General features: G+C 36.6%; 1 protein-coding gene across 2 annotated transcripts in view; it reads right to left on the bottom strand.

The window, feature by feature from the left end:
• The window catches only part of KCNH7 (potassium voltage-gated channel subfamily H member 7), a 480,585-nt gene that overhangs the window by 26,890 nt on the left and 441,286 nt on the right, over positions 1–12,409 (bottom strand). Inside the window, exons 10-12 of one of the 2 annotated variants that reach the window (XM_077883017.1) lie at positions 8,337–8,589; positions 5,202–5,407; positions 3,412–3,511 (exon numbers count right to left, since the gene is read on the bottom strand). In XM_077883017.1, coding sequence (XP_077739143.1) covers positions 3,412–3,511; positions 5,202–5,407; positions 8,337–8,589 — 559 coding nt within the window. The remainder of the gene's footprint in view (positions 1–3,411; positions 3,512–5,201; positions 5,408–8,336; positions 8,590–12,409) is intronic. The other variant, XM_077883018.1, reaches the window with a different exon arrangement.

Below are 12,409 nucleotides of genomic sequence, written 5' to 3'. Positions count from 1 at the left end.
GCAGCTTTAAGGTCATGTACCCCCACAGCATTTAGCATCAATAGTTTTCTGAAGGTTCTCTGTTCTTTATACTTTTGTATGTGTTTTTCTCCTATACATTGATTCTACATCAAAATATGCATAGAATGAGTGGCCACCTTTGGAACATGAAACTGGGGGGATGGAAACTAGGTTACTTTCAGCAAATTTTATACTTGCTGTAGCACCATGGAGTCCTGAAGACTAGAATAGGTTCTCAAGCTCTGGATGACTGGAGTTAATTGTGTTTTCACGTTGCCCAAATCATGCTTACTCACTGACACACCAGGAAACTTCAAAGAGCTGCAGGCAGGCAAATCCCCTATCTATACTTTATATAAAATAAGTCTCTTAGACTAAGTCTGTGATTAAAGGAGAAGTTTTCAGAATCAATAGAAATGTCTAGTTGCATGAGCACAATATGCATTGTGACATGCTCTTGGGGTCTTATCATGAGATAAAAACTTTAGATTATTTAGCTTGAGAATGAGAAAACTAAACAAGATTGAAAGATTTAATAAATCTTTAACTGTACGGGAAACATTATTGTATAGACAACACTTTCAAGTTGTTCTTCATATCCAGCAAGGTAAAACAAGAGATTAACTTCAGGATAAGGGATTTTGATTAAGCCTACAGAAGAACAGCTTGACATTAATGGTTCTGGTTTTAGAAAAAGTTACCAAGAGAATAATGAAAGACACTGCAGAAATAAATTATCACCTATTTGAGTGGTTTATTGTTCTGCAATCAGCCAGAGGACTCAACAATTAGCCCAATTCAACAAATATGTATCAACCATTCTTTGTTAAAGGAATCTGCAGTTTGATAGAGAAAAAGGACAATAAGCATTAGCCACTGTGCAGGGCAGATTTTGACAATATCACCAAAGGAAAGTGACATGGGAATTCATAAAAGAAGGAGAATTTATATATTTGGGGAAATCAAGAAAAGAGTTCATATTGAGAACCATCTCTCTACTTGCTAGATAAGATGCTGTCCAATTCATGAATTGCTTATAAAGTCAATTATATCTCCCAGAAAAAAGTTTATACTGAATACATCATTGGAAATTAACCATAACAAGAAAAAGGTAATTTTAGTAGATGAAAAAGTGGTGTGGTATGATTGCATGTGCCTGTGTTAGAGAACAGGGAGGTAAATTCTGACTAAAGGAATGATATTAGCAAAAAGACAGAAATTATTTACATGGAAAAGAGGGCAGTTTAGTTTCCTTGAAGTGTAAAGTAAGTTGAAGCTGGAAGATGAGCTGCCCCAGGGAGAAAATTCAGAGAGAAAGGGGCCAAGGAGAGAACTTGGATGAAGAAGGTAAAAAGAGGAAGAGAATCAAAAGGAAGATGTTCAAATTCTATTTCGTTAATTAATTCACCCTTTCAACAAATATTTGCTGAATACCTGCTATGAGACAAGCACTGAAGTTATAGGTGACTAAATAGCTCCCACCTCCATGGAGCTTAGGGTCTAGGAGGAAACAAGATTGATTAAATAGGGATGCCTGGGTGGTTCAGTTGGTTAAGCGTCTGCCTTTGGCTCAGGTCATGATTCCAGAACCCTGGCGTCAGGCTCCCTGCTCAGTGGGGAGCCTGCTTCTCCCTCTCCCTCTGCAGCTCCCCTTGCTTGTGCTTGCTCTCTCTTTCTCTCTCTGTCAAATAAATAAATAAATAAATAAATAAATAAATAAATAAATAAATATTTAAAAAAACATTGATTAAATAATGGTGCAAATAGACACAGAAGTACAACTGGAATTAATGCTGCAAAATAGAGGAGTTGCTGGGAGAAAGATAGCTTGGGGTTGTTGAGGGAAAGGAAAATCCTTAGAAGGGACGTTCTTTAAATATGTGCATGACATAAACATAATTGCATTTAGAAAAAAAAAAATCACCAGTGGCCCAGTGTAGGGAATAGATGAGAAAGGGCAATCTGGGTGTGGGGAGGTGAGTTGTGATGCTGTTTCAGTATTCTGGGTGACAGATTAGAGTAGCTTGGCCTAGAGTTGTAGCTAAGAAGGTATAGAAAAGTGAACCAAAAGGGACCCTGTGTGAAGACTAAATGAATGTACTGGAGCAGCAATAACAAGACTTGTTGCCAGAGTTGATGGAGAGGTTGAGAGAGGGTCACCTCCTGGATAGATACATGGTTTGTGCAATTGATTGGGTGGTGGTTCCATTTTTAGAGACATGGCAATTGATAGACAGGTTTTGGGAGGGACATCATGAGTTCAATTTAGGAAATGCTGGGTTTGAGCCACCCTTGAGATTTCAAGTTGATGGTTTAATAGGCAGTTGGATACATGAAGTTAAAGCTCACATGGTCTGGGATTAAGATATAAATATTCACATCTTTTATGTGAGAATATAATTAAACAATATAAATGAGATCACACAGGGAAAAGTTCTTATAGAATGAGAAGAAAAGAGGGCCTAGAGCCACACCTTGAGAAATTCTAGTAACTAATAACTGGTTTAGAAGATAACGATGCTGTAATTCTCTTCAGGGAATTACTGAGCGTTAGAAGGAAAATTGGAAGAAGGTATCATCACAGATGACCAGAGAAGGCTGCTCAAGAAAAAGAGGGGGCTTGTTCTGCTGAGAACCAAATAAGGTTTAGACTAGAACGCTTGTCAGATCAGCATGGGGCAAGAGTGGAGACTTCTTCAGGAAAACCCTCTCTTACCAACCCAAGCACAATTAAATACACCTTCATCTGGGTTTCCACTGAGGTATGAGGTTCTTCCTTCACCTCTCTGCTATTTTTATTCAAAATTACAAAAGATGTGGCTTCTCCCTTCTTAGGGAAGGTAGGGGCTGTTTTACACAATTAGTTTCTCGGAAATTGAGTGGTTCTCTAGAAATGTGAAATGTGAAATATTGGTTGAATACATGAGTAAAACATAAAGAATAGTTAGAGGGGCAGAAAAAGTCAGAGAGGACAAGGAGTGGCAGGTCCCTCGGAGTGTAAGGATGACGAGGTCTAACCAATACCACCTTCAACCACGTCATACATGTAAGAGGATTGAGCACTCAGGCTGTAACAAGGGTCCTCCCTCCAGAACACTCTGGTCAGGTCTTTGAGTGCAGTTATTCAACTATTAATTGGCCTCCTTTTCTCTCTCTCTCTCTCTTTTTCTTTTTTTACCCAGCCTACTCTGTATCTCTTTCTGTGATGTCTCGATCAGATGGCTTTGCTGAATGACATCATTGAGAGCTAGCAATCAGTCACCCTACCATTAGCTACTGAAAAAAGCAAAGGATCTGCCTAAATCTGAATGAAACTCCCCCTGGAAAGCAGCAGTAACTGAGTATTTAGCTAGAAGAGCTAATAACCACATGCTGTACATTTATTTAAACTTTAGAAATAAAATGACTTACCTTTATCTCCTTCACTATCGAATGAGAATTTCCTTCTTCGTAGTTTACAGTTGTCTCCTTCAGAATCATTCACGGACTGTGATCGTAGTAAGAGATCAGCCTTTGTTAACGGACATGAAGATAAAATGGAAGATTACTCAATTTGAACATAATGTTATGTCAGTAAATTGCTTACTGTTTCATATCATTTCAAGCACTTTGAGGCTTATTTATTAGATCGCAGGCAAATGGCTACAATACTTTGCTTCCTGGTTGTCTCTAAATTATAAAATGGGCTGATAGACTAATTCTAGTAGTTTCACCATCTGATGAGGAAATCATAGTTACAGAAGCTATTTATCAGAAATGTTTGAGGATAATGTCAACATTTAGAGACAACATAATCTTTCATGTGGAATGTAACTTGGTAAGGTTAAAGTAAAAATAATAATTTAAAATATTGTTTTACTGTGGAGAAAAAAGTTAAAGTCAATTATAACTAGCTATGATGTTTAAATACATGGAAATGATTGCAAAGTTAAATTTTACAACAATAAATATAAGGTTAAATTCAATGAACACTGTGCTTTAAGCATTTTATTATTTTGAGCTATTATTATATTCCCAGTCCCTCCTTCCTCCTCCTCTGGATAATATTATCATTCTTGTAATAAAAATGGAAGCTCCCAAATAAATAAAACAAATGGAAGCTCCTATTTTTTGTATTTGGTTGCTGCCTAAACTTTTTCTGTAAAGTTCTTGTTTTTCAAGGCAAAATCAGAATGAGGTTGGTGACATTAAACTGAAATCTTAAGAAAGTACTGAATTCATAAAAAAAAATGCTCTTGATAACTTGACCCTCTTATCACCTAGATATTTCTCAACTTCTCAGTATTTTGAAAAGAAGCAATTATCTGAGCTGGTGCTTCGGGTATTAAACGGTACCCTGGTGATCTTACAAGTTTATCCTCTTTAAGTCTCTCATAGTAGCTGAGAATGATTGTAACTCTGGGAGAATTAAATCTACTACCTTTTACCTCACTATTGACTTGAGGATTTTTTTTCTAGAGAATATATTTGGACACTTGGAAGTGTCAAAAGCTCAACATTTGGTTTCTGACAAAAAGCTATTTAGAATCAGAGCTGGGGTAATGAGGTTTGGGGGGAAAGAAGGAGAAATAAACTAGTAATAAACAAATTGCAGGCTGCAATTCTATATTCTTAGAATAGTGACAAGCCATAAAAACACATTTTCATAGTAGAAGAGAGTGAGGGATACAAGGGCTACACTAATTTTGACTCAGGTTTAAGCCTGATTAATTTATATTCTGTGATTTGGAAATTGTGTGAAACATGGGCCTAAATTTGAATGAGTTTAATTTTTTTTCATTATTATTGAAAAGACCTTGCTAACAAGTGTGTGGTATAAATAATATCCGGGAAAATATTTTTAACCCTGGTGTAAGATAAGCTTTTCAAGTGGACTTTCAATAGCCTAGGATCACCCATGTCTTACAAAGAATTGATACACTCAGTATAAACCATGGCTATTTTAAATCCAGTGTGTCACCTAAGAGTTCCTGAAAGGTCAAATTTAGTTGACTTACTTAAAGTTATCCAGTTTATTTGAAAGTAATTAGACTGAATTCCTTCCGTATAATTTAGAAATTCCAACATGAAGTTGGCTTTTCCTTCCAAGTGTTTAGAAATGGTAAAGTTTGGCTATATTTTGCTTGATCTTTCAGAAGTATTTTGGCAACCCAAGAATAAAGTGTCACAAGTACAAAAATAAGCAGACCATTAACATCTACCTTTGCACTCTCATGTCTTAGGTTAAAAGTCAACTCTAGATTTGTGAGAAAGTGATCGGAAAACTCAGGATACATATCCAGAACTTCTAGCAAGTCTTCTCTCTGGATCTTATGCAAGTCACAGTATGTAAGAGCTCTCACATCCGCATTAGACTTCCCCGGTTTAGCATAAAGATGAACCATTTCTCCAAAGATATCGTTTTTTCCTAAAAAAATAAAAAATTAAAAAATTAAAAAGGAGGTAAAAGGAAGTTCAGACTTCATGTTTTCTTCCTAAGAGTACAAGAAGACCACTGACCAAGCCCTGGACCAAAGACTTCAAATGGAAGATCCCATGGCCAACAGACACTCGGGCAGCAAAATGATACTACCTCCTCCTGACTGCCTCAGTCATGTTTGTTTGCTGAGTGGAGTTTTACCTCTTAACATACTGGTCCTAGTATAATTCCTATTCTTTCCTTGTTTTGATTCTTTGGTTAAATATCTAGGGATGCCGCAAATATGACTTTAGTCTGCTCAGCCCTATAAGGCTAGGAAAGGGTCTTGCCACATAGTCGGTGTGGTCTAATTTTAATTTTGTCAATCCAGGAATATGAATCTGGCAGTGATCAGATTCACAAACTTTCTATCTCAGGATGGTCTTGGGGGGGGGGGTGATGCCAAGCACTGGGGTCTAGTGGAACCCTTTCAATACTAAGAGGACTAGTGTTGTAATTTGAACACATCTTGTTTCCTTTGGTAACCACGTTTGGATTTGGCCTTGATGAATTTGTCCAATTGTTTAATAAGTCTAGTTTTATTTATAGTCTTGCCTTTTTACCAAATGGCCTTTATTCTAAAAGTGTGTCCTTCTTGCTTTCTTGCCAAACCTGGGATTATTTCAGTATCTGGCTTTCTGATGGGTCCTCCTCATCCCCTCTGCCTAGCCACATGCTGCCTGCTCTTTCAGGCTTTGTTCAATAATGAGGATGATGTCAGCAACAACAAATGCTTATTGAGAATTAAGTAGGTGCCAGGCACTGTGTCAAATGCTTAGGTGAATTATCTCATTTAATCCCCAAAATAATCTCATAAAGAAATTACTACTTATTGCCTAAATATTATGACCAATGAAAGAAGATTAAAGAGGTAAACTGATTAGGTCAAGGTCACCTACTTTGTTGGGTGAAGGGTGGGAGAGAGTAGCCATGATTAAATCCCATGCATTCTGACTCCAGTCAAAATCATTTCACACTTGGTATGTTTGATCTTCTCCCAATATTTTACTAGAATGTCATGGCCACTTTGTTTTTTCTGTCTCTAAATGTTAAGACACTTAAAAATTATACCTGTGGAATACATGCTTAATAATTACTGCTAAGTTATTGATCATATAACTTTTAAAGGTTGTCAATGGCAGTGTAAAATGGTACTTTCTTACATGTATCATGAAGCTTCTTTTCAGATTTAGAAAAAAACTTTCTGGATCTGTTAAGTTAGTTTTTGATAGTTTATATATACTCGATTATGGAAATTATCAAAGACTTTTAAACTATAAAACTCTAATTGGTCAAAAATATCTTACTTTAAATGTGAATCAGAGAGAAATCAGAGAGCATATCTCCATGACAGAATTTGATATGGGCAAGACTATATTAACTTTGTTTTTAATAAATACTTTACTTCAAACCTGTAATGAACAATCATAATTTGTGAAGATTTTACATGGCAATGGGACAGAAAAAGAGAATCTCTTGAAATTATACTTTTAATACTTTGGTTATGGATGTTGTCAAAGAAAAGCTCTCAACTAAATTCAGCATGAGCTTTGCGTTTTAATTAGTTTACATGACTGTAAATGAGCAAAAACTATACCAGTCAGTGTGTACTGCTTAACTACTCTAAAATTACTGTTTTATAAAGCGAGAAGGCTTGTTACCTCCCTGTAGAAGCTGGGGCAGGCAGATTCTAAGATCAGGAATGCAATGAAGCATGCTTCTTTTCTGGCGGCCCACAGAGCAAACTGTCAAGGCCAAACAGGGTGAAAGTCCAACTTTATTATGTAGCTGCTACCTGATTTATGTTTTTATTCTTTGCCTGCTTATTGAATCGTAAACCAAATTGTGCATCTTGTCAATCTGGGATTTAAAGAAAACTGTCACTATAATAAAATTATCAAAAAATATAGGAATTACTCAAACTTCATCCTATGCTAGGCCATACTCTGGTTTTGCACAGCAGCAAAGAAAACAGACAACATCCTGGTCCTTTGGATGTTAAAATCAAGAATCTAGTGAAAGAAAATAATTGAATCACATGCTCATTATTTAAATGGACCTAGATTTAAGCTACGGGACAACAAGGGGGTGCATATGTTCACAAATACTGGGGGTAGGCGTTCCCATGGGGAACCTGGGGCTTAACCTTCCTGGCTAGGTGGTAGAGGAGGAAATCTGATATTCTTTCTCTCTGCTCCTTTCTTCTTTCTCACTGTTCTAATATTCAGAAGAAGTCCTATAAGTTCACACTGACTAAATTTGGTCTTGAAGAGACAGATTGGACAGATGGACTTTATTTGCACCCAAACCAGTTTAATTTACTAGTAATTTCAATCTCTTCACCACCTTTATCCCTGGGTGCTAAGTTCATAGCTCTCTATATTACTTAGGTAAGGTTTTATATAATTCCATCTGATGGGACATAGCAGGTAAAAGTGCACAGCAAATAGATGAAATTTATCAACACATAAATGCAGTTCATGACAGGGCATTCGTGCACGCTAGCGAGTATCTTACAATGTACACATTTTATTTAAGGTGTTAAGGGCGCTAGCATGAATCCAAGGTTCTCCAACATGAAAAGCAAAATGTTGACTATTTTCATATATTTGGCCTCAAATGCTTAAGTAGCTGCCAAGAATTAAAGAGAGTCATGGAAATGTTTACACATCAGAGAAAAAGTGAGACAGTCAAGAAAACATACTTTCTGCAAGGTCAATTTGATTTGGATTGAATTTTAAATAAAGCTTTAAGATTACCGATCAGTCTTAAATAGTACTCATAGATGAATAGATCAGTCCTGTTTTCTATCATTTTAAACTACACATTGCAGCAGCTACTAACTCAATTTGTCACCATCCAGTTCTGAAACACTCACCCAGAATAGCTACCACAATGTCATCTTTGAGGATTTCAATGGAGCCTCTGGATAGGAAATAAAGTGCAGTGAGGACATCCCCACAGTGAACCAGGGTGTCTCCTGGAGGTGCATGGGTTGTCTTGAACTTCATTGCCAAAGCTCTAAGGCAACCTTTACTCGCCCCCCGAAAGGCTTTGCAGTTTTGCAGCAAAGTCTGGTTGAGATGTAGACAAATGTCAGCTTGTAAACATTCTGGGAAGCCCTTTAAGACCTGAAGAAAAAAACATAAAGAGTTTCATACTACCAGTGCACAGGGTACATCCACCTGAGAAGTAAAGTCTATTTCTTGCTCACAGAGCTGCAGGTGTAGTCATTGTCACACGAGTTCTTACAACGCTTCTACCTCGCCTGCCTTACTGAATGCTTGGTGTGCTAAGCATGTCAGAATTTTAACTCGAATACTTGTTCTCTGAATTAACTGCAGGCATTCAGACTCAACACAAGTGCCGTCTCATTAAAATGTAATGCCTATGTTTCACACTGCTTCTCATTCCCTGCATTATGTGAGGTAGTATCATACTGTGCACATAGATAATGCAATGTGACAATTAGTAAGACATAACTAATGAAAGGCGATGCAGCTCAAAAGACAATCTTTTAAAGGAATCTCAAGTCAGTTTGGATCGCTGTCTCTGGTACACTTCTTAATTGTAACTAGTAAAAATAGTGATCCTGAAAGAGCTATGGTATTTTTAGTGTCATAAACCAGAGAGTGCTCTTAGGTAGCAGTACGTGGAATATTTGTTTCATATGCATACAATTAATACTAAATATTTTGGTAAGCACTGAAAATAGAGAAAGGGAAGGAGAATGGCAACCATACTTGAAGTATAGTTATGTTTTCAGAACAGGAAATTGTGCCAAAGTTTACAGTGCAGATGTAAAGCTTCTAACAACACTACTGTTTTGACAACCTATTCAGTGACTAAATTAAATCTTGTAGAAGAGATTAAATAATAGCTTGTGACAAGTGCCATTCAATTTAAACTGTATACAATTTTATACTATTTTATAAAATTCCCAGTATACAATGGACCAAAGACACTCAACTCTCGCTTCTCTGTGTCTTAGCTTATTTTGGGTGTCATAGATAGTTTGAATTCTCATGTTGACTTTCCTCTGTCAGTAAAAATAAATCCACTTAAATGTGCTTTGGAGTATGGGGGAGAGGCTTAATAATGTTATTTTAGGATTTCCTAACTTTGGGGTCAATCTTGCTATTGTTGTTCCATAGAGCTAAAAGTAATCAGGAATTATTCATACAGAAAATTGAAATGTATATGGTCCACAGAAGAACTACAAATTAGACCATATTTGAGTTAACTTAAATTTATTTTTACCTTAAATGTTAAAGCAGTCACAAGTGTACTGTTTCTGTAGGACCACTGTGTGATGTAGTTGGTCGGACTGGCCATGGTATCATACAAACAGATCAATGAGAGATCTAAAACATTACAGCCACTAACTCAAATCTTGTTTCCTTTGTATAGTCACTTACAGAAATGGGTCAAGGGTGTTTTAGAAGAAAACTCACAGAATATGAGTTCTGGTCTTGAATTTGCCACAGGTTGACACTTGTGCAAGTCACTTCATCTATCTGTGTTTCTTTGCCAGAGAATAAGAGCTTTTTTGATTTTGAAATTTGTTATAAGTTACCAGTAAATAGTGGGCCAATTTCTAGACACTGCTTACCCAGCTCCACATGGCTGTAGGAACTCAGACATTTACCCTGAAGTTTCTATATTACCTGGCTCAGACCCCAAAGAAATGAGCCTTCCTCTTATCTGAATTCCTGGGCACTCTTCTGAAACCTCTGTCCTTAATTCCATCGTTCAGACGTTGTCTACATGACTGGACTCCTACCAGATTTCCTGCTTGGACTGAAACCCTCGCCAAAATGATAACTTGCCTAGTCTTTGCCCATTTCTGCTTTTTGGGGGCTAGAGGCTCTTTCTCCACTCTTTGTCATATCCTAACAACTCAGCTCCTCTCATAAAACCAGGCCTCTGGTAGATCACTGATTCCTTCTACTTGTCTAAAAGATCACATGGAATTTTGGCAAGTGATGCTAGACTAGAGTTAAGCATAGTTTACACAGTGTTTTCTGAAATGGAGCTACTTTATTTAAGGATGCTATAGTAGGAAAATCCCAGTTCACTGTCTTCCTGCATATGATTTCCTTTTCCTCCTGAAGCCCACTGTTGTGGGCTTCTCAGATGTTCCCATACAGATAAAAACATAAAGAGTATCATGCCAAGTAACAAGGTAACATGTCTATTTTTCTCCTAAGATTTGGGTATAAAAATATACAAAAAGACATTTATATTTCACATAAATGGGGAAGTAGCACTTTTCCTATAATAGTTTGGATGAGATTATTGAGCTTGTAACTGCTATTACTGGCATTTTCCTGTGTTATACTTCCTGAGTATAGCCTGCTTATAAAAGGAAAAATTGTGCATGTGTGTGCGTGTGCGTGCTTTGAATTAGAAGGTGCAGATGAGCTAGAGGTAGGGGTTACTCATTTCTCTGAGTATGTTAGATGAGCTATGGAATCAGGCATGAGTTGAAGTTCTAGTTCTGACACTAGTTGTGAATTGGTTAATTCAGTTAACTTTTCTTGAGATTCAGTTTTTTCAACTGTAAAAATAATTAATAATACCTACTTCATAGGATTGTGCCCACAATTAAATGTGATCATGTATGTAAATTATCCCATCCATTCTGCGGAACAGTTTACTCTTGACTCCTTTCTTTCTTTCTTTCTTTCTTTCTTTCTTTCTTTCTTTCTTTCTTTCCTTCTTTCTTTCTTTCTTTCTTTTTTTCTTCTTTCTTTTTTTTCTTTCTTGTCACACACATTGCTCCTAAAGAACTGGTAAATTCTCTTTAGCTAAAAATTGAGAAATATAACAACCAATGAATTCTTCCTGGTTTCTTTGGTGAATAAGAAATTCACCACTAAGTTTTGTGTTCCATTGCTTCAACAGTTTAAGGTTTTTTATTCTTCTCCTCTCTCTAACTTTTGTTTCCTGTTTCTGACTTGTGTTAAATGTTTTGGCTTCCTTGCACTTAGGTTTTCACTGTGACTTGTCTTAAATGCTTTTTGTAAGTAGGCAGTTACTAAATCAATACAAATGTGTTCTTGGAATGCCAATTTTCTTAGAATCACTCACGAAGTCATACAAAGTATTTGGGAAAGTTTTTCAACACTATTCTCAAATGTCCTTGTTGGTTTTTTGTTGTTGCTTTGTTTTGTTTTGTTTTAATAATAAATTTATTTTTTATTGGTGTTCAATTTGCCAACATACAGAATAACACCCTGTGCTCATCCCATCAAGTTCCCCCCTCAGTGCCCGTCCTTGTTAAGTGTCATTTCCTTGCATTTATACTGTCAGATGTGATTCCCATTGGAAAGAATGGCCTCAAGTTGGAGGTAGCACAGAGTTTCACAGAGAAGTTTTTGCTTGCTCAGGGAAAAGACATGCACATGTTGGCATGAAGGATTTATCTGGATTAAGGAATTCTCCGGTGGTGTTAGCGTTTCACTATCTTTCTTAATTTTCTTAAGTTAGTTACATAGATCACTTAAGTAAAAGTCAATAGAAGTTAACATTTAGTAATTGAATCTCTTACTAGCCCAGAGGTTTAAATGTCTCACATAAGTTAGCAGCTTTGGAATCTGGGGTATGCCTAAGAAATGGGACTTTAAAAGCAGAGTTAAAAGAGAGAGCTTATAGAGAAATAGAGTAGGAGAACATTGAAAAGACTGAGGATAATGGGGTAGATTTAAGTAGTATTCATCCTAGACTCCCATTACTATTGGTCTCAGCTGTGTTGCCTTCCTTACTTCCTATTCATTATACTTTTTTTTTTATCAGGTTTGATTCCTCTGCTAAACCACTTAATATGAAACTTCCTCACTTAACACTCAAATATTAGCATTTTTATCAGGTCTAGCAGATCTGGTTGTACAGAGAAGGTATGCCAAGCACACAGGTATCACGATGCAAGCTGGTTTAGTGATTGTTATA

The sequence above is a fragment of the Canis aureus genome, chromosome 34 (genome assembly GCF_053574225.1).
Source record: "Canis aureus isolate CA01 chromosome 34, VMU_Caureus_v.1.0, whole genome shotgun sequence".
Classification (NCBI taxonomy): domain Eukaryota; kingdom Metazoa; phylum Chordata; class Mammalia; order Carnivora; family Canidae; genus Canis; species Canis aureus.
Note: the sequence above shows the minus strand (reverse complement) of the source record. Positions and strands in the feature narration are given on the sequence as shown.